The 25,148-nt window shown below is 67.3% G+C and overlaps 3 protein-coding genes across 4 annotated transcripts; 2 read left to right on the forward strand and 1 right to left on the reverse strand.

Annotated features, from left to right (window-relative positions):
- Positions 1–150: 150 nt before the first annotated feature.
- On the forward strand, positions 151–5,524 carry AK1 (adenylate kinase 1). Its single transcript, XM_074891424.1, has 7 exons — positions 151–220; positions 2,043–2,085; positions 3,090–3,125; positions 3,826–3,989; positions 4,219–4,335; positions 4,806–4,997; positions 5,305–5,524. The coding sequence occupies exons 2-7, from the start codon at positions 2,076–2,078 to the stop codon at positions 5,368–5,370; spliced, it is 585 nt and encodes a 194-aa protein (XP_074747525.1). The 5' UTR covers positions 151–220; positions 2,043–2,075; the 3' UTR covers positions 5,371–5,524.
- Positions 5,525–8,454: 2,930 nt separating this feature from the next.
- ENG (endoglin) lies at positions 8,455–19,927 on the forward strand. Its single transcript, XM_074890977.1, has 15 exons — positions 8,455–8,574; positions 12,567–12,724; positions 14,983–15,117; positions 15,679–15,841; positions 16,032–16,188; positions 16,365–16,497; positions 16,752–16,926; positions 17,020–17,162; positions 17,300–17,437; positions 17,758–17,802; positions 17,917–18,027; positions 18,113–18,358; positions 18,562–18,625; positions 18,723–18,824; positions 19,272–19,927. Exons 1-15 carry the CDS (start codon positions 8,517–8,519, stop codon positions 19,388–19,390), a joined length of 1,947 nt encoding a protein of 648 aa, XP_074747078.1. The 5' UTR covers positions 8,455–8,516; the 3' UTR covers positions 19,391–19,927.
- On the reverse strand, positions 19,769–25,042 carry FPGS (folylpolyglutamate synthase). Of its 2 annotated transcripts, none has more exons than XM_074890978.1 (15): positions 24,937–25,042; positions 23,567–23,695; positions 23,372–23,425; positions 23,183–23,247; positions 22,986–23,100; positions 22,787–22,864; positions 22,439–22,500; positions 22,237–22,339; positions 22,080–22,157; positions 21,859–22,006; positions 21,680–21,778; positions 21,329–21,479; positions 21,162–21,237; positions 20,794–20,860; positions 19,769–20,696 (listed from the first exon to the last, which is right to left on the reverse strand). In XM_074890978.1, exons 1-15 carry the CDS (start codon positions 25,033–25,035, stop codon positions 20,269–20,271), a joined length of 1,752 nt encoding a protein of 583 aa, XP_074747079.1. In that variant the 5' UTR covers positions 25,036–25,042; the 3' UTR covers positions 19,769–20,268. The 2 variants fall into 2 exon arrangements, with proteins under 2 accessions (XP_074747079.1, XP_074747080.1); XM_074890979.1 differs by lacking the exon at positions 24,937–25,042 and adding an exon at positions 23,811–23,926.
- Between the last annotated feature and the right edge of the window lie 106 nt (positions 25,043–25,148).

Here is a 25,148-nt window from a genome sequence, read left to right on the forward strand (position 1 = left end):
CTTCCCCCAGCCCCCTCCGGCGCAGGAAGGGCCGATGTTACGGGGGGCGGTGCTCGCCCCCCCCCCCCCCCCCATTGCGCTGCCCGTCCCCTGCCCGTCCCCTGCCCGCTGGCGGCAGGGCCCCGCTCCCGGCATGCACCGCGGCGCAGCGCTCTATATATAGCGGTACCAGCGCGGGCAGGACCGCAGGCAGCTGCCCCCTGCCCGGCCCGGCCCAGAGGTCAGTGTGACCCCCACAGCCCCCCACCCCGCCCCGGGGGAGGCCCGGGGCTCCGGCCTTCGGGGGTGGGGGGGGGGGCCGTGACGTGTGTCACTGCGGCACCGGGGTGGGGGGGGGGGGGGCCATGGGATGGGGGGGCCTGTGCCCACCGATGCTGCCCGGGGGGGGCTGGCAGCACCGGCTGGGAACGGGGGGCGGCGGGGGGGGGGGCATCGCATGGGGTGCTGGGGGCATTGTGTGGGTGCTGGGGGCATTGCATGGGGCGCTGGGGGCATTGTGTGGGTTCTGGGGGGCACTGCATGGGGTGCTGGGGGCATTGCATGGGGTGCTGGGGGCATTGTGTGGGTGCTGGGGGCATTGCATGAGGTGCTGGGAGTCATTGCATGGGGTGCTGGGAGGCATTGTGTGGGTTCTGGGGGGCATTGCATGGGGTGCTGGGGGCATTGTGTGGGTGCTGGGGGCATCGGTGCTGAGGCACTTGCATGGGTGCTAGAACCATTGCAGGGGATACTGGAGGGCTTGCAGCAGGGGTGCTGGAGCCTTTGAGTGGGTGCTGGGGGGCTTGCAGGGGTGCTGGAGCCGTTGCATGGGTGCTGAGGCCTTTGCTGGGGGCTTGCAGGGGGTGCTGGAGGGATTGCGGGGTGCTGGAGAGATTGTGGGGTGCTGGAGCAGCCCGGGCCCAGGCCTGGGGTCCCGGGGGGGCAGCTGGATGCTGACGGGATGGGGTGGGGGCCGGGTGGGTTGGAGCTGAGAGTGGGGTGAGATTGGTGGGAGCACCCCAGGGTGCTCTGGGTTGTCCCGGGCCACACTGCACCTCCCACCCAGCCCCCTCCCCAGCCCCGACCCACTGGGCTCCCCACACAGCACCCCCTCCCCATCTCCTCGGACCAGGCTCCTCCACATCCCCCTCGCGCTGCACCCACGGGCCCAGCGCTGTGCTGGATCAGGCCCTGAGCCCGCACCAAGGGCCAGAGCTGCCCCCAGCCCGCCATGGCCCACCCGAGGTCGGTGCCAGTGGTCCTGGAGCTCAGTACCCCCCACAATTAGAGACCCCACAGGCTCTGCACCCTCCCAGCCCCACACAGACCCCATGGGGGCCATCCCAGGCTTCGGCCCCCCAGCGCAGGTGGGACGTGACCCGGTGCCGGTTTCAGCCCGGCCATTCTTAGCCTCTGCCCTTTCCCAGCTGTAACACGACCTCGTCAGCAGCCACGGGCTTGTTTGGCCCCGAGATGTCCCATCCCCAGCACCCCGTCCGGCCAGTTTGGGCTGACGTGGTGTAACCAAGCAGGTTGGGTGCCGTGGGGCTGGGTGCGGGCAGGCAGGGTGGCCAAACCCTGCCCTGAGATGATGGGAGTGCAGTTGGGGTGCTGCAAGGGCCCCCCCTTAGGGCACCCCCCAAAAAATCAGCCTGGGGGGAGCTGGAGGGATGCTGCCTCCATCACTGGGTGTCCTGGTGACTCCGGTAAACCCAAGCCGGTTTCCGGCTGCCAGGCGGCACCTGGGGCACGGGGATGTGGTCAGGGCAAGGGAGGAAGCTGGTAACGTCACCACGCGTCACCCGGCATGGGGAAGCCCTTGCCGCAGCCGGATGGGGCGGGTGGCTGCCGGGAGCCAGGTAGGTGATGGCCGTGGGAGCAGAAGCCCTGAGCTCCCTATTTTAGGGCCAAGCTGGAGCCCTCAAGGCCCAACCCTCAGCTTGGCCATGGCACTGGGCACCCGCATGGCAGGGGAGGGAGAACTGTTGTCAGCCTGGACCCCAGCCCTGGGGACCCGTGTGTCCCAGCTGTGCTGAGTTACTCATCCTGCTCTTTTCTCGCAGCCTGAAGTGCTCCTGTGCCTGGACCGCGGCAGCATGTCGGCAGGTGAGTGCTCCATCCCCCTTGCACGCGTCCCCCTTACATCCATTCCCTCAATCCTCCCTGCATCCATCCCCCTTGTCCCCCTTGTATCTGTCCCCCCTGCATCTGTCCCCTCCGTCCTCTCTGCATCTGCCCTCCTTGCACGCATCCCCCCCATCCCCCTTACATCCATCCCCTCAGTCCCCTGTGCATCCCTGACCTCCATCCCCTTCCATCCCTTCCCTCTGACCGCCCCCCACATCCCTGCAGCCCACCACGTGCCCCACGTCCCCTCAGTCCCCACCAGCCATTTGGCTCCGTCCCCAGTCCTGGGGATCGCTGAGTGCTGGAGGAGTTGAAATTTCACCCGGCTGTAATCAGGAGATGGGAGAGCGGCCTCAGAGCAGCTCGGCTTTATTTTTAGCTCTGCCTCCCCCCATGGTGTCGTACCCCAGCATCGCCCCGCACCGTGGCTGGGCCAGATCCTGCAGGTGACACAGGACCCTGCGCCTGGGTGCTGAGCAGGGGACAGGGCAATTGGTGCCACCGGCACATCAGCCACCAGGCCCAGGGACCGATGCTGGGGTTCAGGGACTGCCGGGGGTCACGCCAGGCGCTCGAGGTGGCCCTGCCAAGCCAAGCCTGCCACAAGCCCCCGTTAGCCTGCCGGGGTGACAAGCTGGCCACAGGGATGGATGTGGCCAGTCCCTGCCTGCGGTGGAGCCGTGGACAGTGACCGTCTCCGGGACACCAGGCGGCAGTGGGATTCCAGCCCCACGGCCGAGGCGCTGTGGGGTGTTTGTGCTCAGCAATGTCCAGCCCGGCCGTCCCGACCTGCCCAGGTGACGAGGACAAGGGGGACACGCGGCTGCTTCCCTCTCCACCTTCTACGCCCCCAGGAGTCTGGGATCGGTCCCCTCCACCCCTGGGGATGCCTGCCCTGGATCTGGCACCCTCCAGGAGCACCTCACTCCCCAATGGGCTTTCTGGCTTTTGATAATTATTTTTTTTTCCTTCCTTTCCTCCAGAAAAACTCAAGCACCACAAAATCATATTCGTGGTGGGTAAGTCTGTGTCTGGGTCCTGTCGCTGGTCGGGTCAAGGCCACAGCCCAGCCCTTACCCCTGCACCTCTGGGGTGGGGGCTGCGGGGAGCAGCCAGTGCCCAGGGCTGAGGAGCTGGGGCTGGGCGCTGAGGGACCTTGGCTGTCCCCAGGCACTGTGGGGTGACCATGGCTCCAGCCCAGCTCCTTGAGGTGGGGTGTGCTGGGACCAGGAGGGCACCTCTGGCCGGGCATGGGGTGACAGTGTCTGGGGTGATGTGACACCTGGGGGGTGATGTCCTGGGTGCCAGGGGGATGGTGATGCCCTGGGTGCCATCAGGCAGCAATATCCTGGGTAACGATGGGGTCATGATACCCTGGGTGCTATTGGGACAGTGACATCAGGGTGCTGACGGGGTGGTGGTGGTGTCTTGGTTGGCAGTGGGACAGTGATGTCCTGGGTGCCATCGGGGTGGTGATGCCCTGGGGTGGTGGTGCCCACGTGCCAACTGCCAGCAGCCCATGACACCCCCAAGCACTTGGCATCCCCCAGCCCACCCCAGGAGCTGCTCTGCCCATCCCTCTCGTGTTGGGCTTCAGGACACCGACCCCCGTCTCACCAGGCTCCAGGGTCTCCTGTGCGTCTGTGCTGCTGCTTCCGTGCACCCCTCCAGCTCCTTACCCGTGGTTTGGGGCACATGTGGCCCTCGCATGACTTGCAGGTGGCCCAGGCTCGGGGAAAGGGACACAATGTGAGAAAATTGTGCAGAAGTATGGCTACACCCACCTCTCCACGGGGGACCTGCTGCGGGCGGAGGTCAGCTCGGGCTCGGAGCGGGGCAAGAAGCTGCAGGCCATCATGGAGAAGGGCGAGCTGGTGCCCCTGGTGAGTTCATGCAGGCAGGGGTGCAGGCAGGGGTGGCTGGGGGGATGCCAGATACCACGGTAATGGTCAGCACGTGGCCTGGGGACACCTTGTCCCTGCCACCCCAGGGGGCTTTTTTTGTCCTGGTTTGAGTGAGTGGGGATTTGGGGGTGCAGCAGGGTTTGGGGGTGCTGGGTGGGGGGCATATGGTCCCATGTCAGTCCTGGCAGCTCTGTCCTCCCCTCCCCAGGACACGGTGCTGGACATGCTGCGGGACGCCATGGTGGCCAAAGCGGACGTGTCCAAGGGCTTCCTCATCGATGGCTACCCCCGCGAGGTGAAGCAGGGAGAGGAGTTTGAGAAGAAGGTGAGCGCTGGCGCCGTGCCGTGCTGTGCTGTGCCATGCTGTGCCGTGCTTCCCACCCTCCAGGCAGAGGCGTTCCACCCGGCAGCAGCCCGGCCTCCCCATCCCAGTGAAGATCCCGTCCCAGCAGGGTCTAAACTGGGCACCATCGCAGCCAGCAAGTCCCCCTGCCTCGGGGACAGCCTGTGCCCAGGGTGCAGTGGGAGGGTGTCATCTCTCCAGGGTGCCCTCAGGCTGACAGAGGGTGACCACGGTGCCAGTGCGATGGCAGAGAGCCAGGGCTTGGCTGCGGTGTCCCTCGGAACACGGAACTCTGACACAGAACGGTGTCTGGTGGTCCCCAGCCCCACACAGAGGGAGACACAGGATGGGGACATCTGTGACCCCCACGCTTACCACCACCCCATCTCTCCAAACCAAACCAGCCCTGTGCTGGCTCGGCGTGGTGACAACCGTGTCCCCTCTGCCCGCAGATCGCTCCCCCTACACTGCTGCTCTACGTGGACGCGGGGAAGGAGACGATGGTGAAACGCCTGCTGAAGCGAGGCGAGACCAGCGGGCGGGTGGACGACAACGAGGAGACCATCAAGAAGCGTTTGGAGACCTACTACAAGGCCACCGAGCCCGTCATCGCCTTCTACAAGAGCAGAGGCATCGTCCGCCAGGTAAGCGGGGATGTGGCTGATGCCAGCACCCTCCAGCCCCACGGCTCGGGCTGCGTGTGGTCCCAGGGGAGGGGAAGTGATGGATGGGGATGATGAGGGAAGGGGAAGAAACTTGATCCTGGCTCGTTTGGGATGGGCTTGACCCCTGTGGTTCTCAACACGGAGACCCCCTCCAAGGATGGCCCCACACCCCTTTGCCCTAAATCGGCCCCGATCTCTCCACCCACGGCCAAAATCCATCCCTGGAAGAGCTCCGGTCGCGCTGTCCCCTGGTTTGAGCCCCCCCAGCTAACCCCTCTGCACCCAGCTCAACGCCGAGGGCTCCGTGGAGGAGGTTTTCCAGCAGGTCTGCTCCCACCTCGACAGCCTGTAGCCGAACCCCCGGCCCCGCTCCCTCGGCGTGCTCCGGCAGAGACAGCGGAAGCGGCTTTATCCTGTTTTCGTGGACGGAGCCGCGTGGAGGAAATTTCAAGGACATTGTGTTTGGCTCTTTCCCGTCTCTCCCCAGTAAAGTTCACTTTAATGAGCCCAGACTTTATCTTTTTCTTCTGTTGCAGGAAATGAGTTTTTCTTTCCAGAGATTTTTTTTTCCTCCCCCCCCTATGCCCCCCCAGCCCCTTGAGCTGATTAGGGGCAGGAAGCTGGTGTTTATGCCCCCGGGGCAGCGGGATGCTGCTGCTCGGAGGAAGGGAGGGAGCATCCCAGTCACTCGCCCCAGGTTCCCAGTCCAGGTCCTGCCGGGAGCCTGTGGCCCCATCCCACAGCCGCTCCCGTTGACCCTAATCCCGTCCCCCTCGCTGAACTGCCCTGTGCTCTGGGTGTGGGGGGCAGCATCTGAGCCGTATCCTGCACACGCGTCCCTTCCCCCTGCCCCGGCTCTCCCGACAGCTGCCAGGGGCTGGGGGTGCCTGGATTCAGGCCCAGCCAGGCCGGGATGGGGATTTACAGCAGCTTCATGCCTTGGCATTTCCTTGGTTTTTGGCTGTCAGGGTTTTTTAGGGTATGGGGTGGCTGCAGTGTGGTGTTTCAGGGTGGCACAACACCCCAGAGCAGGATGCTCCCTGCCCTGCTGTGCCTGGGCATCCGCTGCCATCGGTGCCACCTCTCAGCCCTGTCCCTGGGGGGCTGCGGGACACCCAGGGGCCACCCAGCTGAGCCCAGCCACCAGGCTGGGTGCCCTCGTGGGTGGGGGACAGGGCAGGGGTCTTCATGGGGGGTGAGTTGCAGCACCCGAGCAGACAAGCTGGGGGCAGGGGGCAGGGATCTGGGGGCTCCCCAGCACCCGCAGAGCTGCCCAGGCATGATGCCACAGCAGAGGGGCTGTGGCTGGGCTTGGGGCCGGGCTTTACCCAGCCACGGTGAGGGCAGGAGGCAGCAGAGCCGTGACCCCAGCAGGGCGCCCCACCACTCATTTTGGGGCTGCTGGGAGCTGGGCACAGAGCCAGGCGCCTGCAGGGGGCCGGAGGGGGGAGGCAGCAGTGCTGAGGGCAGCCGAGGCCACGGGGCCGGAGCAAAGGAAGGAAGCGAGTGGGGAAAAAACAAAAATACCCAAGAAGAAAACCCAAACCTGCCAGACTCCGACGTCAGCCCCGTGCCTGGGGCTGAAGGAGCCCCCAGCAGAGCCCAGGGCGCTGCGGGGAGGCAGCCGGGCGGCCGGGCAGGAAGGATGCGGCCATCCGTCTGGGGCTGGGGCCCTGCCAGCACAGCCGAGCCACGGCTGGGGCCGGCGGGCGCTTGCCTCGTGCCGGTGGGTGCGAGGGGACAGGGGGTCTGGGACACTACAGCCTAAAGCTGAGGAGCGGGATGAATCATCTCCCTTGGGTCTCCATCCCTCTTCGGGTGTGCACTGAGCGTGCCTCAGTTTCCCCAAATGCTGAGCAGGGCGCTGGGGCTGTGAGGGGGGACCCTGTGGTGTCCAGGAGGCCTGGGCACATTGCCCTCCTGCCCAGCATAGACCCGGGCTGCTTGATGACAGGTTTTTAGTTACTTTTTCTCTGGCTGGAAAGATGCTGTGCTGGGGCAGAACGGGGTGCACAGGGCTGCACGTGCGGCCACCCCGCAGCTACAGCCACTGTCCCCTCTGTCACCCTGCAGCCACCGCCTATCGCCGAGGGCCTCTTGCTCATCACCCTGCAGTGTCACCGTGGGGAGAGAGGGGTGCGGGAGGGTCAGGGGTGCTTGTGCCTGGTCCTGGTCCCCACCCCTGTCCGCACCCCCGGGTGAGCACCCATCCCCGCGGTCCCCAGGAGATGGCAGTGCTCTGTCATGGGAGATGCCTGCTGCTCACCCCAGGGTCACCGACATCTCCGGGGACATCCTAGCTGGGGGGGACAGGCCTCGCTGGCTTCCCAGGCTGTCCCTCTGCCCGTGGCTGTGGCTCGGGATGGCGACCACCCCCGGGGGCCTGCGCCCACCCCCGGCACAGGGCTCCCAGCCCCACCACCAGCTGTGTGAGGGCTCTTGCCTTGGGCAGCAGCTGCTGGCAGAAGTCGGAGAAATGGGGCAGGGGTGCAGAAGTGGCTCCCCAGGTGTCCCCAGCCACCCTGTGGCTCCCACCTCTGCGGTGCTTCGCTGTCACCCCTTCGCCCAGGCAGCCCTGTCCGGGGGGAGCTCCCACCCCCAAACCCACCTGCCAGGCAGGGATGTCCAGGCAGTCCCTGGGTGGGGCCTGGCCAAGGGTACAGGCAAGGCAGGCAGCAGTGCCTGCCCCATGGCCCCAGAGTGCGCATCCAGGGCCATGGGGCAGTCACTGGCCTGCGACACAGTGACCCTGCTGGGGTTAGGGGCAATGTGGACTTAATGTCGGGGTGCTGTGGGGCAGCCCCTCTCCCCATCACCTGGGGACCCCCGGTCCCCATCACCTGAGGCAGCCCCCATCCCCACTGCCATGGGGCAGCCCCGGTCCAGGGCCATGGGGCCGTCACTGGTCTGTGACACAGTGACCCTGCTGGGGTGCTGGCTGGGGGCAGCGTGGGCTCGGTGTCAGGGTGCTGTGGGGCAGCCCCTCTCCCCATCACCTGGTGCAGGCCCCATCCCCACCGCCATGGGGCAGTGCCCATCCCCATCACTTGGGGACGCCCCTCCTCGCTGCACGGGTCAGGCAGTGCTGCAGCAATGTGTGTGGGTATATTTGGGGGGGGCGCACCCCACCCAAACCCCTGTGCCAGCCCAGCAGAGGTTCCCTGGGGACACCCCCCCACCCCGGGTACCAGTGCCCCGTCTCCGGAGGTGACACCCCGCACCGCGCTGTGGGGAAACTGAGGCAAGACGCGTCCCGGGGAGGGGGGGGGGACACGGACCCCCTTCCCTCCAGCCCCCCCGTAGCGGGCTGCTGCCGCCGCCCCCCCGCCGCCGGCACGGCCCCAGCGCCGCCAGCGGCATTTCCTCCCGGCGCGGAGCCGCGCCGCCCGCGGACCCTCCTCCTCCTCCTCCTCCTCCTCCTCCGAAGGGAGTCGGTTTCCTGCCGCCGCCGCCTCCCGGCACTCGGCGCTGGGTCCCGGGGAGCGGCCGCAGGCGGACATGGGCCCCCGAGCCGCCCCGCTCCTCCCGCTGCTGCTGGCCCTGCTCGGCCGCCCGGGTGAGTGGGACTGGGGGGGACACACACCCCCCGGGGGGACCCTTAGACGGGACCCCCGGGACGGCAGCGGCGGCGGGACCCGCTGGTGGCTCCGTCCCGGAGTGGCCCGGGCTTTGGGGGGGGGGGTGTGGGGTACCTGGGGGGTGCGTGGCCAAAGGGGTCATGGCTGTGCCGCTGCGGGCAGTGTCACCCCGGGGGGGGAAGGTTTTGGGGGGCAGCCCCGGGGGTGGGGAGGGACAAACCGCCCCCAGCGCCAGGGGGGGGACACACAGCACAGCCCTGCTGCTCTCTGGGATCCCCGAAATCCAGGCTGCGTCACGGGGTCGGGAGCTGTCGAAGGGGCCGTTGCTGTCCCCCGGCCGAGGCAACGGCACATGGGGGGTCTGGGGTGGTTTTGGTGGCGTCCCGGCACCGCGGGGTGTGGGAGGGTCGACTGGGTGTGGGGGGGTCGACTGGGAGCTGGGGGCGAGGAATGGGAAAAATCCCGTCAAGCCCTCCGTGGACCGTGGGGACGGAGCTGGGTGCTCGTCCGCCTCCGGAGCAGGCGGGCAGGGAAGCACTGAAGCCACCCCGAGGTCCCTGAGAAGTCACAAGGAGAATTTCAAGGGGGGGCCATGCCCGGGAACACCCGTGCTGGGTGAGGGTGGGGAGCTGGGGGACCCGGGGACGTGACCCGCTGACAGAGCAAGGGAACGGGAAGGCAGCAGCAGCCCGGGGAGGCCGGGGCCGGCGGCTCTGCGTGTCCTGGCTGGGTCGGTCCCTCCCGGCCACCGCAGGGGCCAGCGGCAGTGGGTGCTGCTGGGGTGTCCCCGCTGCCAGGCTACTGTCACCCCCTGGTCACTGCCCGGCCCCCGAGCCAGGCGCTCCCTGTCCGGTGAGGCTGTGCCGTGTGGGCCGTGTCCCCCGGCGCTCTGCCGGACGGTCCCATCCTACGGAGATGTACAGCAAGTTCTGTGTCCTCCGTAGCTGGACCGTACATCCCCGTCCGATGGCTGTGCCGTGCCGTCCCCATCCCACGTGTATGTGCCATAGTGGCTGTGTCCCGTGTAGCTGTGCCATATACTCCCCATCCTATAGCTGCGCCATATGGTCCTGCATCCTATGGAGTTGTGCCATAGCAGCCCTGTCCTCCCTGGCTGTGATATATAGTCCCTATACCATGTAGCTGTGCCATCCCCGTCCTACACAGCTGTGCAATGTCATCTCTGTCCTACGTAGCTGTGCCATACAGACCGGGTCCTTTGTCCTGTATAGTCCCCATCCTATATGGCTGTGCCACACACCCCTGCACTAACACAGCTGTGCTCTGTGGGCTGAGTCCTATGTAGCTATGCCATATGGTCCCCATCCTGAGTAGCTGGGCCATATGGTCCCTGTGCTATTTAGCTGTGCTATATAGTCCCTACCCTGCGTAGTTGTGCTATACAGTCCCCATCCTACATAGCCATCGCATACTGTCCCTGTCCTGTGCAGCTGTGTAGTGCAGTCCTTGTCCTAAGTGTGCTATAGGGTCCCCAGCCTATGTAGCTGTTCCATACAGTCCCTGTCCTATGTGACTGAGCTACGCAGTCCCCATCATATGTGACTGTGCCCATATGGTCCCCGTCCCTGCCATACAGTCCACATCCCATTCACCTGTGCCATACCATCCCAAACCTACACAGCTGTGCTGTATGGGCCCCATCCTGTGTGACTCTGCCATGTCGTCCCTGTCCTATGTAGCTGTGCCATATGGTCCCCATCCTGAGCGGCTGTGCCATATGGTCCCTGTCCTGCATCGCTGTGCTACACGTGCCACGTCCTGTCCGGCTGCCGCCTCTACCCCGCAAGGACCCGCAGGGCTGGGGGTGCCCACAGCAGGCGCAGTGCTGGGGGCCCTCACGGACACAGCAGGCTTCCAGAGGTGGGGGACTTTGTGCCCCATCCCGCGGGGCAGGGACCTGCGCTGCTCCCCACGGGGTGAGCACAGTGGTGGGTCGTCCCTGCCCGTCCCTGGGGAGAGGCTGCTCAGTGCCCGACTGGTTTAGAGAGGGGCAGGAATGACATGGCCTGCCTCAGCCCCAAAGCCTGGCCCCATCCATCCCAACATCTGAGCCCCAGTGCCACCTCCACAGGGTCCAACAGCCAGGGGTGGCTCAGAGGGTGACAACCCCCCCCTCAGGTTTGCAGCGCGGGGCTCCATCCCCATTCCTGACCCGGGCTGAGACCGGCCAGCTCATTACACAAGTGCCGAGGCGGCACAGCCGGATGCTGGGATGCCAGAGTGGCGCTGCCCGTCCCATGGGGCATCCTGCGCCGCCGGAGCCACCCTGGCCCCGCACCCCCCAGCCCGGCACCCCTGGGCGTTGCTCTCTGCCCAGGGCCTTTGATCTGCTCCCAAAAACCCAGGAATTGTCCCCCCGGCCCCCAACCTGCGGGGGACCCATGGTGGAACCATCCCCACTCCCTGGTCTCGGCCACATCGGAGCGAGAGAGAGGGCAGGCGGCTGGAAAAACATAAAGTGGTTTTTCTTTCTTTCTTCCTTTTAATTTTTTTTCCTTTTCCTGGAGTACAAAAATAACAGTGCCCTTATCTGATCGCCCCGGGCGGCCCAGCTGAACCCCCTTATCTGATCCTGACATAATGCTGGAGCCCGCTGCCTTCCCCAGGGACTGATGGTGCCCAACTGGCACCGCTGCCCCGCATCCCCTCTGCTGGCATCCCTGCCCTGTGCCGGTGGCGAGCCCGGCCACGGGCCCCTGGCCCTGCCTGACCTCCCCGCGGGATGCTGCCGGAGGTGTGATGAGCTGCCCGTCCTCTGCCCAGCAATGCCAGGGGCCGCGCGGCCGTGCCCGGTTCCGTCGCGACAAGAGTGGAGGGGAAGAGGGACGCAGCCTGCGGCACCCAGATAAGCAGCTGTTTATCTTCCTCCCGATGCTGCCGGCCGCGCGGCCGCCGCGCTGGGGGGAGGAAGCGCCGGACAATACATGGACCCGTGGCAGCGTCACTGGGGGGGGGTCCATGCCATGACCCTCCCGCAGCGGCCACACCACCCCGATGGTGAGACGTGGGCTGGGGATGCCGTGATGGCCCTTTGCCGGCTGCCACATCCCAAAGTCTCAATGACCCAGGGCATCATGCCCTTGGGCCCTGGTCCCTACGGGGGTGGCTGACTGGGGTCCCGTCACCTCCCAGTGCGGTGGCTGGAGCCACCAGGGATGTGAAATGATGGGATGGAAAGAGACGGAGCTCAGTGGCTACCTCCAAACCCAACGCAGTGCCCCAGGCACCGTCTCCCAGTGGGAAGCCCCCAGCTACAGCCACGGGCCTCCATCCTGCCCAGCCCCTGGCAAAGGGGCACCCATGGGTGCAAGCGGGTCCCCAGGACATCCCCCCCAGCACAGGGGCCAGCTCAAGGACAGCGTGGCCACAGCAGGGCTGCCCAGGGTGGGGGAAATGGCCAAGGCAAACGGGGATTTACAGGATCAGGCCTTCAAGCGGCTGTTTGCGCTCAGGATTTCCCTTGGCAGCCGCCCACCGGCCCCGCTCGCTCGCGCGCCGCGCAGGGGGTTCGAGATGGGACGAAGCTCACGCCTCGGATGAGCTTTATGGCCATTTCCATACCTGAGCTTCCCGCTTTCCTGCAACACGGGGGATGTGGGGAGGCTTCCGCCAGCGCCTGAGCGTTCAGGGCAGCTGGGCGTGAGTTTTGGCACGCAGCAGTGCCGAGCAGGGACAGTGGATTTTTCCAGCCCAGATCTGAGGGTCATTAACGTTGTTGCAGCGGGAGCTGACCGCGGCAGGCGAGCCCCGAGCAAACATGTAGCAGATGGTCCCGCGGGCGCTGTGCCGGCAGTGGGGCCATGGTGACGCCGTGCTGGGGGCGCAGGGGCAGCGCTGGAGCTGGCGTGGCAATGCAGCCCCCTCCCGCATCGTGTCCCCCCCCCCTCCCTGTGTTATGTCACCCCACATCCTCACGGCGGGGACTGACGGTCTCTTGTTTTCCGCCCAGACCCCGGGAGAGCCGAGGGCTGCGACCTGCAGCCGGTGACGGCGGAGCCGCCCATCGCCCTGTCCTACGCCACCAGCACGGTGCAGCGGGGCTGTGTCAGCAGCAGCTCCCTGGGCAGCGGCCATGAAGTCCATGTCCTCAGCATCGAGTGGTCCAAGGTGAGCGAGCGGGGTCCCAGCGTGTCACCTTCGCACTGTCACCTCAGCGTTGTCACCCCAGCACTGTTCCTGCTGGGCTGTTAAAAACATTTCCTCTAAGGCACAGCGAGAGGACCCAGATTAACCTCTTCCATGGCGCCTCTGCAGCCGCAGTGTCTCTGGCCCCGACGGGAGTTTAAAGTCCTTAGAGGCAACTTTTCTAACAGCCCACGCTGTGGCTGTCCCTGCGCTGGATGTCCCAGGAATCCCCATTTCTCTGGGGAGGTGGCCTGGTCCCAGCTCAGGAGCAGGGCAAAGCCACAGGCACCCGATGGGGACCACACCAGGGAGGGAGGGCTAGAAAGAGGGATGGAGAGATGGAAGGAGGGGTGGAGAGATGGAAGGAGGAAAAGGGGGAGGGATGGAGGGACAGAAGGAGGGATGGAAGGAAGGATGAAGGGAGGAAAAGGGGGAGGGATAGAGGGAGACACATCACTTGAAGGCAGCCAAGTGAGTGGAAGCCTGGCCACCAGTGTTGGCACAGCCTGCTGAGGGGCAATAACCACATTGTGGGTGCCCCGGGGCATCTCTTGGGCCAGGGCGGGCGCAGAGCAGCGGCAGGGCTGGGGCTGCACCCTCGTCTGGAGCTGGTACTGGGTGGCACTGTTGAGTGGGTTTGCAGCAGCACATGGGTTTGTGTGGCTGCTCTGCAGCATGGCCCGCTTCCCCTCGCGCTAGCTGGGCCCCAGCAAACCCAGCACCCGATTTTGGCTCAGCCCTGAGCCGCCCGGCGCCACACTCCCCCCCCGCACTGCCTCCCAGCCCTCCCAGTTCTGCTTTTCAGGGGGAGGTGGGAGCCAGGCCAAGAGCTGCTCGGGGAGGGTGGGTTTTACAAGGGCCCCTCTGCCCCAGCCCGGTGTGACTTGGCCCTGGCATCCTGGTGTGTGAATAAGCATCGGGACCGGGGGTGCCCCGGGGTTGTCACCGGTGGCGGCGGGGGACACACACTGATGTCACGGCAGCGGCACCGAGCCCTGCGGCGCGCGGAGGGAGCAGGGCAGGGACATGGCTCCACTTATAGAAGAATTACTGGAAGCTGCTTTCTATAAGCAGATCCCCACGATGCAGGAAAAAAAAAAAAAAAAAACCCAAGAAAAAGAAAAAAATAACCTGAAAGGCAGCGGCGAGGCTCCCGCCGCTTGCACAGCCGAACAATGGAGCGCCACAAAACACGCGGCAGGAAAAACAGCCGCCAGCTCCTCCCCGACGCCCGGGGCCACCCGGGGTCCCCGGCCACCCACGCTTGCCATGGGGCCGTGGCCAGGCCGGGATGCCCACGGCCCCGTCCCGCCGGCCCCGTGCCCGGCAGTGGCGGCTGCCTCCACCCGCCCGGTCCCTGGCTGGTTTTCCCTGCCCGCTGCCTGGCTCAGCACTTTGTGAGCGGTGATTCAGGCGGCAATTGCCAAACTTAGCGCCTGATGTTTCGGCTTCCCCATCCGGATTTCCGGCTGGAGGCTGCCAGGCAGTGCTGGCCATGGGGAGCGGTGCGTGCCACCACTGTGCCCCCAGCATCCCTGCACACCGGTACGGCCGGTCCCAGTCCTGGAGCTGGGATGGGGCTGGGAAACCCACGGGGGCATGTCCAGTGCCTGGGGTGGGGATACTCCGGTTTTCAGTGGGGGACACCCTGGTACCTACCGTGGGGATGCTCCGGTGCCCAGGGTGGGGAGGGGATGCCCTGGCCCCAGTGTGGGGACACCCCAGTCCCAAGTGTGAGGATGCTCTGGTTGCTGGTGTAAGGATGCCCCAGTCCCCAGTGTGGGGACATGCCAGTCTCTGGTGTGGGGACGCCCCAGTCCACAGTGGGGTGACACCCTGGTGCCCAGTGCAGAGATTACCCAGTCCCTAATGCAAGGATGCCCTGGTCCCCAAGGGGGAGTGCCTAGACCCTGGTATGGGGGTGCCCTGGACCCCACTGTGGGGATGCCACTGTCCCTGAGGTGGGGATGCTCTGGTCCCTTGCTTGGGGGAGCCAGGGTGTGTTTGCCCCCCTTGGTGTGGCTACACATCCATGTGGCATCTCTGCACCCCCAACCTTCCCCTTAAACCCAGCCACAGCCGCCTCCTGCGTGGCTCATGCTCAGGGCCAGCCCGAGGGCTCTCCCTGCTGCCTCTGGCTCCGGGAGCAGGTGGGGTGGCCGGGGGACAACCAGGGAGGTGACAGCAACTGGGGCTTGATGGTCGCAGTGGTGACACTCCCCCCCTTTCCCCCCCGCCAGGCCTCTGCCTTCCCGCTGAAGGTGTTCGTCACGCCGCGAGACGGTGACTGCTCCCGGCCAGTGGTGCTTGTCCTCCTGTGCACCCACTGTGCAGCCAACATCACCTCTCTGTGCCCGGACCTGCTCGTCCGCACTGTGAGTGCCACTGCCCCATGCCAGCAGTGACCCCGGGGGGGGCAGCAGGGCTGGGGCCATCTCCAGACACATTTAGAGGGGAGTCCCTGGAGGAGACCGGTCCACCCCATCCCTGGAGATGATGCTTGAGGTGCCCCGGGGAGGCGGGGACGCGCCTGGCCGCTGCTGGTGGCGCTGAGCATGGGGCTGGCTGGGCAGGGAATGACGCACAGGGCTGGAAAAAGCTCCTGTTTCCTCCAGCCGGTGGGAGGAAGGTCAGAGATGGGGTTTGGCTCCAGTGAGCTGAGCTGGGGCAGGGCGCTTTGTTAGCAAAATAAACCTCCTGCTTTGTTTGTGGCTAATAATAAAGTGGGCCGAGCTCTCCGCGTGCCACCAGCTGCCCACGCCACTCCTTCTGTGGCCCCAAAAACCCCCATTCATCTGAGGTGACCCCCAGCCACGATGGGGCCAGGGCTCCAGGGATGCCCACCTGGCTTAGCTTTACACCCGCATCCTCCCCACGCCAGCGAGGGATGCGCCTTGTCCCCCCCACCCCACCTCAGGCTGCTGCTTGCCCTGCAGGATGCCTATCTTGTCCTGGGGACCGCGACATCACGGGGCCCCGAGCCACTCGTGGCCACTGGCGAGGGGCAGCTGCTGGCCTGGGCTCGGGAAACCTACGGGGGCATCACGTCCTACAGCAAGGTGCGGGACCCCCGCTGGGTCCAGCTCCGCCTGGGAGAAGGTGCGTAGGCTGGGTGCTGGTGCAGGTGGGCAGCGATGCTCTTCCTGCTCCCAAAGGGTGACAACCCACTGGGGTGAAGCACGATCCCAGGGGAGATGCTATGGGGATCGATGTCTCTGTCCCCACACACCTCCCCACCTACTGAGCCTGGTTTGGCTCTGGTGACACCCGCCCCCTCCCACCTCTGCAGATGCCGGCAGCCCACCAGATTGCATCCCCCGGGAGCGCTTCGACGCCGTGCTGCACCTCGAGACAGAGGTCTTCTTCCACGGGGTGAAGAGCTGCTCGCATGGGGATGCCCAGAGCACCAAAACCGCCCACATCGTCCACCTGCAGCCCGAGCCCAGGTACCGTGCAGTGCTGGGGGGGGGGTGGGACAGGCAGTGGGACATGCGTGGAGATGCTCGGGAAGGGGTTGGGGTCTCTCACAGGTAGAGCCCCCCCCCCCCCCCATCCCAAGGAGGATATGGGACCCACCGGTGTGGGATGCTGATGCTGGGTGGGGCATCTTGTGGTTTTGCAGCTCCCCCATCACAGAGGTGAACCTGTCCCTGACCTGTCCCGAGAGAGCCATGAACAACCAGATCCTCATCCTGCAGAGCCGGGCCAACATCACCTGGTCCCTCTCCGTCAACAACTGCCACATCCAGTTCCTGGTAGGGCTGGACATGACATGTGTGTCCCCCACCACCACCCCCGCCAAGGGGGCTGCCAGATGCCCAAGAGATGCTAGTGGCACGGGGAGGGTGGCAGAAGGGCACCTGGGGCCATTGGGCATAGGGAGGTGGCAGCCCCCTCACTACAAGCCCTCCTAACTGGGACAAACCCAGAAGCCGTCCCTGCCTTGAGCATCCCCAGCTGTCCCCGTCCCCGCTCAGCCCCCCTCCCGCTGTCCCCATCCCCACCACAGGTCTCTTGGAACTACAAGTTAGTGTCCATCTCCCCAATAACGATCCCTGGGGAGCTGCTGCCTGACACAGAGCAGGGCCTCGTCGCCAAAGCCTTCGAGAAGAACTACAGCGTCATCGCCTCCTACTCCGCCATCCCCACCAGCACCCGCATCAGCTTGGAGATCCAAGAGCACGGTGAGGCTGCCGGCACCCCAGGGTTGGGTGGGATGGGGGGGGGGGGGTGTCCCGCCATCTCCACTCAGCCCCCGCCATCTCCCCATCCCGCAGAGGTGGTCAGGAGGGCACCTGCGACGTCCACCCCCCCGGCCCCCACCGTCAACTCACTGGCCCACATGCTGCTGCTCATGCTCGAGCCCTGGAAGTGCACGGATGAAACCATGGAGATCGTCATCGCCAGGTCCCACCTGGAGGTGAGAGGTGGGGGGGTGTCTCCATGCCTGCCAGCATCACCCGAGGGGGGGGGGTCGTATCCTGCTCTGAGTGCTCGGGGTGGGTGGCATGGGGCTGTCCCCAGCCAGTGGGTGACTGCTGGGTGCTTTTCTCCCAGCCCATCAAGGACGTGGTGAACATCACCCTGCGGGACATCAGCTGCCAGGCAGAGAAAAACGCCACTCACTTCATGCTGAAAACCCCCCTCAGCCACTGCGGCACCTCGCTGGAGGGCAGGGGCCACGCCAACAACGAGGTGAAAGGGAGGGCTGGCTGGGGCACTGCCCCCAGCCCTGCTGATGCCCCAGGGGGGCTTCGGTGGTGCCCAGTGGGGCTTCTCCACTGGCACCTCTTTGCTTTTGCATGGCTGGAAACATCCTGCTGTAGCCCAGGGCTGAGCCCTGCCGCTGCGCCTGGGTGCTGGCAGAGATGGGGGGTGGGACCCCCCCATCCCATCCCATCCCATCCCATCCCATCCCATCCCATCCCATCCCATCCCATCCCATCCCAGTGGGAACAGTAGACCCTGGCAGTGGGGACCACTTGGCTGATCCACCCTTCCCCACCTTCTCACAGCTCATCCTCAGCCTGGCCACCGGTGCAGTGCTCCGGAGCGTGCGGGTAAGAGCTGGGTTTTCCAGCGAGCCTGGGGATGGGACCATGGGAGAAGGGTGCCACTGCCGGCTGGGTGCTGGGCACTGGGGGGGGTGGCCTCAGCACTGTCCCTCCTTGCAGGTGGCCTTTCAGTGCAAGATCCCGCGGGAGCTCTTCCTGCGCCTCTTCCCCACCGCCGCCTTCGAGGCGCCGCAGACGGAGCTGGAGGTCAACAAGGAGACTTTCGTGCAGGTACTGCCACCGCCTCGGTGCCTGGGCTGGGGGGGTCCAGCTGTCCCCAGGCTGGTGACCCTGACAGTGTCTCCCCCCACGGCAGGTGTCCATGCGCTGGGAGGACCACCCGGCCGACCTGCAGCTGAAGGAGTGTTGGCTGGTGGTGCCGGGGCGGGAGCCGGTGTTGCTGGTGCAGGGCGGGGAGGCGCGTGGGGCAGGGGTGGCCATGCTGGAGGGCCCCCCCAGCAGCCATGGGAGGAAGATCTGGCGCTTCCGCTTCACCTACACCATCCCCGAGGGCGGGCGCGTCCCCTTCTCTGCCAACCTCAAGTGCAAGGCCGGCTTGCAGGTCAGTGTGAGTAACCCCCCCCTGCCATGCCGTGATGCCACCATGCTGGTCCCCACCATCGGTGGTTTGTCCCACACTGCCGGGTGATGGAGCCCAGCTGGGAGCTGCATCCCCGGTCGCCAAAAATCCTGGGGGCTCCCTGCCCTGTCCCCTGGCCATGGTGCAGGTCTCCCCCCGTCTCACCCCAACCTCCACCTCCGCAGAACAACACCATCTTTGAGAAGGTCCTGGAGGTGATGGTGAAGGACGGCTGGCGGCTGCCCAACAGTGAGTTTGGGGCAGGAGGGGGGCCGGGATGGGAATGGGGGTGGGAAGGGCCCCCCCCCTCCAGCATGGCGGTGCTGATGGCCTTGTCCTCCCACAGACCGTGGGCTAGGGCTGGCCGCTGTCCTGGGCATCACGTTCGGCGCCTTCCTCATCGGGGCACTCCTCACCGCCGGGCTCTGGTACATCTACTCGCACACCCGTGAGTATCCACCATCCCTGGGGACACCCGTGGTGGGATGGGGGGGCCCACACACATGTTCCTTGCAGCCCATGTCACCCCCCCCAGCCCAAAGCCTCCTGGCTGAGGTCCCTGGCTGAGCCAGGGGGCTCTGGGTGTTGCTGTCATCTGTACAGTCCTCCTGGCAATGCCGCAGGGGAATAACCCCACTTGGTGTGGCCACAGCTCCCCAGGGGCCCCCCCTTCTGCCCTGGGGTCCCCCCTGCCTGCTCCTGGTGCCACCGTGGTCCCCCGTGCCCATCTCCATCCTGGGTGCTCAGGGGCTGGCTGGGGAGCGAATCTGGGAGGGTTTGTGCATGGGGGCTGGAAGGTCCTGTGGGGACGAGCCACGGCCACCGCTGGCCACCCTAAGTCTGGTTTCCCCTTGGTGTTTCTCCCCCCGGCCCCGCGGCGGGCGGTGTGAGCCAGGTCCCATCTCCAAACTGCAGCCAGTTTCCAGCACGGCGCCAGCCTCGGAGAGCAGCAGCACCAACCACAGCATCGGCAGCACCCAGAGCACCCCCTGCTCCACCAGCAGCATGGCCTGACCCCCCCGGGTCCCCCCGAGCCCGTCCAGCCCCTGGCCACCGGACTTGGGGACCCACCTCAGCCCCATTAAGCTGTTTTTTTGCCCCAGATCTCAGGCCGAGCCCGGAGGGGGCCTCCGTTACTCATTCAGTGAATGCTTTGGCCCCCCAAGGGCAGCCCACGCTGGGTGGGGGGCACCCTGCAACCCCCCCGGGGTCCCCCACTTCTGGGTGCACCGGGGAGGCAGAACACAACTATTGCCAAAGCCCCCACCAAGACTCCCCATCAAATGGGGGGGCTGGGGGGGGGCAAAAGTGGGTGCCCCCAGGACATGCCCCAGCACTTGGGGTGACCCCCGCGCCCCTCCCGCATCCCCCCAGGAAGGCAGCGGGCACCACTAGGAGCAGCAAGAGGTTTATTGGGGTGGGGGGGTGGGGGGGGGTGCAGGGCTGCTGCCCCACCATGGGGTGATGGGCAGAAACCACACACGCACCCCCCCAGCTCCCTGTCCAAGCTACAAACTCTTATTAATAATAATAAAAATCTCCCCTACATTAAATTAGTCACACCCTGATGCCGAGCCTCGCTGCGGCTTGAGGCTCCCACCTACCACCCTCCCAAAACTGCCCACCCCCCCTGGGTGCCGGAACCCCGGCACAGCCTGGGGGCCCCCCCCAGTCGGACTCACCAAGGTGGGCTGGGGGCCAGGAGCATCCCCCCCCTCCATGGCCAGTGTCCCTGGGGCGGCACAGGCGAAAGGCACTGGGGTGAAAAAGGCCGAACCGGGACGGGGTTGGTGGTCCCACGTCCTCACCCCGGCCGCCTCCGAGCACCATCGGGGGCAGAACCGGCGCTTCAAGTAAAAAGAGGAACTGCAAAGCCCTGTCCCCCCTCCCTGTTACTGGGAGAGCGCAGGGTCGAGCAGCCGTAGGACCCCCCCCACCAAATGCAGGCTGCCGGTGACCAGGACGCGGACGGCGGCCGCCTCCCGCAGCAGCACGGCCCCGCTGCTGGCGGCGGGGTGGGGGTGAGCCCCCGTGGCGGCCGGCGCTGCCAGCCGGGGGTCCCGGCCCTGCGCCACCCACCGCAGCGCCTGGGCCAGGCAAGGGAAGACGAGGGCTGGCGAATTGAGGGGTCGCGGGGCCGGGGGGACAAGGAGCAGGGTCCCTCGGGCAGGGGCTGGCTGCAGCAGCCCCCCTGCCCGCAGAGGGGCCGGGAGCCAGGGGTCCTGTCCCCCCTTCTCCTCCAGCAGCCGGGTCCACGTCTGCTGGTTCTCCAGGCAGCGGGTCAGGGCGTTCTCCAGCGTCACGTTGAAGTTTTGCTGGTCTGGGAGGGATGGGGATGGGGGTCAGGGATTAGGGGGGGCCGGGGAGGGGTGGGGGATTGGGGGGGCCGGGGGAGACCCCGGCTCCCCGGCACTCACCTGCGTTGCTGGCAACTGGCACCTGCGTGAAGTTGGGGCAGAAGACAGCGTAGTCGAAGTGGCAGGGCTGTGGGGAGAGGGGGGGGTCAGCACTGTGGGAGCCCCCAGGACCCACCCATGGGATTTCCACTGGGACCAGCTCCACACCAGCAGGGTTATGGGGGTTTGTTCTGGGGAGGGGGCAGTCCCAGTCTCCCCCTGCGCCTGAGCCTTGGGGGTTGGCACCGAGGTGGGATACAACCAGGGACAGCAGGGTGGACGGACAGACAGCACAGGGCATCAGCTCCACCTCATGGCTCCTTGCACCCACAGCAAAGCAGGGAACCCGGGCGCAGTGACCCCCCGCCCTTGTCCCCCCAAAACCTCACCAGCAGCAGCTTGAGCAGCGCCGCCATGTCCCGGTCCCCCGTGGCGTTGAAGAGCAGCACACGCACCTCGGAACCGCTGCGGGGAGAAAGGGCAGGTGGCCCGTGCCCCATGGGGACCCCCAGCACCACCCCAGTGCGTGTGTCCCCCCCTCACGTCCCCTCCTTACTCGTGGGGCTTGTCCTGGTTGAGGGCGGCCTGGCGGAACCAGCGGACACAGGCCTGGATGCTGCTGGTGGTGTGGGCCCCGTCCAGGTACCACGTCACGGGGCCGCGGGGCAGCACCTGGGTCCGGCCCAGCCACTCCGTGTCCCGCAGGCCTGGACGGGGGGAGCACAGGACATGGCTGGGACACCCACACCCGCCCCCCCCAGCACTGGGACCCCCGTGGGGATCAAATACGGGGTGGGCAGCCAGGCTGTGCCCTGCAGCACAGGCAGCAGTGGCCAGGGGCCCAGCGTGACCCCCCCTCCTTGAGCTCTACAACATGGCGGGGGGGCCCGGCACGGCCATACTGCACCTTGGATCATGGCGTCCGTGGGTCGAAAGGTGGGCGCCAGCGGCACCGGCCTCCCCGCCAGCTCGGCGCCTGGTGACACCTCCTTCAGCTCCCCGAGAGCTGGGGAGGACGGGTGCCCTGCTGAGACCCTGGGGGCCATGACGGGGTCCGACCCCCCCATCCCCGTCCCCCCGCCTTACCCCGGCAGCCGCGGCGCTGCAGCCAGGCCCGCGCCAGCTGCAAGGCCAGGGCAGCGTTGGAGCGCTGGTGGGCACCCGCCAGCCCCAGCTCCAGCGCCCGGTGCCCCCCCTCGAAGGCGTCCAGCTCCGGGCAGAGGTAGAGGGGACACTGTGGGGAGAGGAGGGTGAGCGCCCCGCCATGGGGTACCCCCCATCCACCCCACCACCACCACCCAACTCACCTCCCGCTCCTGGGCTCGGTCCCTCAGCACCTCCAGCGGCCGCTCTGGCTGCGCCACGGTGAACGCCGGCACGCCGGGCTGCAAAGGGAGGGGTGCTCAGGGCCATGGGGGACCACACCCCAAAACCGCGAGAGAGGGGAGGAGGGGGGCTCCCTACCTTAAAAATGCCCCCCTTCTGCCAGGCAATCTTCTCCATGGTGTCCCCCAGGATGCTGACGTGGTCGATGCCCAGGGAGGAGACCCCACACACCACCGGTGCCCTGGGGACACAGCGTGGTAGTGTCCCCGCTGTCCCCCCACTGTGAGGACACCAGGCCCTGGCAGCCCCAGTGGATGAGCTCAACCCCACCGGCTCCTACCTGATGATGTTAGTGCAGTCATAGGCACCGCCAATGCCAACCTCCACCACCGCCAGGTCCACCTGGGGACACAGGGACACCGGAGTCGTCACAGGGCCACCAGCAGCACGTGTCCCCAGGGATTCGGGGATGCAGGTGGGGCCCACTGCCCCTCCAAACCTGTGCCCGAACACACACCCCACTTGTGGGGGGACCATCCACCTGGCACAGCATCCCCTGGACACAGCTGGGACAGCCTGACCAATGCAAGTTCTGCCCCAAGGAGGGGCTGGACCTCGTGTCCCCCGCTCCCCGAGGTCCCCACCAACCTGACGTCCCCATCACAAGCTGGAGGCCACCATCACTTACCTTCTCCTGCAGGAAGACGTGGAAGGCCATGATGGTGAGGAAGCGGAAGTACGCGGGCATGCTGGCGTGCACCGGGTCCTGCTGGGCAGAGCGGGCGTAAGGGGACAGCACGGGGCATTTCCAACCAACGCTGGGGCACACAGCCCCGGGGGGGGTCCCCGAGGGAGGAAGCACCCCCCCCAAGCCCTGCTGCCCCCACCTTGGTCTCCTCCAGGCGGTTGTAGACAAGCCAGAAGTACTTGCTGAAGAGCTCCTTGCTGATAGGCTGCCCGTTGATGCGGATCCGCTCCCGCACCTGCACCAGGTGAGGGGAGCTGGGGGGGGGGCAGAGTGGGAGGGGGCACAGTCAGGCACAGCACCACCAACGCCCCCAACCCTCCCGACCCCCCCACCCACCTGTAAAAGCCCGTCTTCAGCCCGTAGCTGCGGAGGATGCACTCGGTGAAGGCGCACGCCGAGCCCTGGGGAGATGGCAGCGTTAAACCCCCCTGCGCCGGGGCAGGGGCATACAGAGCCACAGACACCAGTGGGCCCCCCCCCTGGGCCCCCCCAAGCCCCCCCCCCAGCACTGCCCGCCCGCCTCACCTTGCCCTTCGTCCCTGTGACGTGGATGATGTTCAGTCGATCCAGGTCCTCGACCTGCCGGAGGTCAACCACCCCGTGAGACCCCCGCAGCGGCCAGTGCCGAGCGTGGCGGCACCGCTGCTGGGATGGAGGGGGGACACAGGGATGGGGACCCCGGGATGGGGACCCCGGGATGGGGACCCCCCCCTGCCTCACCTTCAGCCCGCTCCTCTCCAAAAATCCCCGCATGGCTTCCAGCTGGGCCTGGGGGTCGCCGCGCTCCCGCTTCACCTGCTCCAGGTAGCTGGCGTTGGTCTGCAGGGTGTTGAGGGTGCGGATGGCGTCCTGCAGAGACCCCCGGGGTGGTCAGGATGGCACCATCCCCACGGCCTCGGGGCTGCGCCCACCGCCACGGCCCCGGGGGACCAACCCGCCCCGTGCCCGCCGCACCCGGACCCACCCCGTCGGGCTCGGTCCCCTCGGCGGTGCCCGCGGCCACCCACGCCGGCAGCATCTCCGCCATGGCCCCGCGGGGACGTGCCAGCGCCTGTCGCAGGGACACCCTGTCACAGGGACACCGCGGGGACGGGCTACTTATGGCCGAGGGGAGCCCGCCCCTCCCTGGGTGCCCCTTGGCCCCACGAGGGGAGGGCGCGGGGGCGGCCCAGCACCCAGCACCCAGCGCCGCCCGGGCGGTGCGTCAGTGCCGGCGTGCCCGTCCCGCTCGTGGTTAATTACAGGCGCAAACGAAGCAACCGGAGCTACACCTGCACGGCCACCGCCGCTGCCAGAGGTCACCGGTGCCACCGAGCCCCCCCCCCAGACCCGCGCCAGGGGGGGCGCAGGCCTGGCCCCGGCACCGCGGTGTGCCGCAGCGGGGGGCTGGCACGGGACAAGCCCGCGTGTCCCCAGTGTGGGGACACCCCGCCCAGCAGCCGGACCCCGTCCCTGCAGACGGCGGCGCGGGCACCGGCGGCGCTTCCAGCTCCGGTGAGCGCGGGGACACGTCCCGTCTCCCGGGGGGGCTCCGCACCGTCCCTCAGCCTGGGGACCGCCGTCGTCCTCACGCCGCCAGGCAGCCACGTGGGCCCGGGATGCCCCAGCCCCCACCCGGGATGCGCCGTGGCTGTCGGTCCGGCTCCCGCTGCAGGCCGGGGTCCCGCCGGTGCTGCCCCGGGGCTGGCGGGGCGACGGCCGGGCACCGGCTGTGGGCAGCGGAGAGAAGGGCGCGATGGGGAGCAGCGGCTGGCGCGGCCCGGGGCTGCGGGAGAGGGGCGGCCCCGCAGCGGGGCGGGGAGGGGAGGGGGGTTCGGCCGCCCCGCACGGTACCGGAGCCACCTCCACCCCCCCCCAACCCCAATCCCGGAGCCCGCGGGCCTGCGGCTCGGGAAGGCACCGCCGGCCGCCGCTCCCCGCCAAGGTCCGGCTCGGTGGGATGCCCCGGGCCCCGGCGCGCAGCCCGGCGGGGTACAGGCTCCCGGTGCCCCCGCCGCACGGCCCAGCCCCCCCCGCCCCGCCCCGCCCCGCCCCGCCGCAGCGCTCGGTGCAAGGTCCCGCTCCGCCGCGGCGCCGCCCCCCGCCGGTACCTGATAGTCCATGGCGGGGGCGCGCGCCGGCCGCGTGCTGAACCGGCGCCCGGCGGCCCGCAGCGCCCCGCGCAGCGCGCGCAGCCCCCGCGCCACCATCCCGCCGCCCCGCGCCGCGCCGCGCGCTGCCGCCGGGAGCCCGCGCCGCCGGCTGGGCGGGACCGACCCGCCCCCTCCCCGCCACCCGCCACGCGCCGCCATCTTTGAAAAGG

Source organism: Strix uralensis, chromosome 21 (genome assembly GCF_047716275.1).
Source record: "Strix uralensis isolate ZFMK-TIS-50842 chromosome 21, bStrUra1, whole genome shotgun sequence".
Lineage (NCBI taxonomy): Eukaryota > Metazoa > Chordata > Aves > Strigiformes > Strigidae > Strix > Strix uralensis.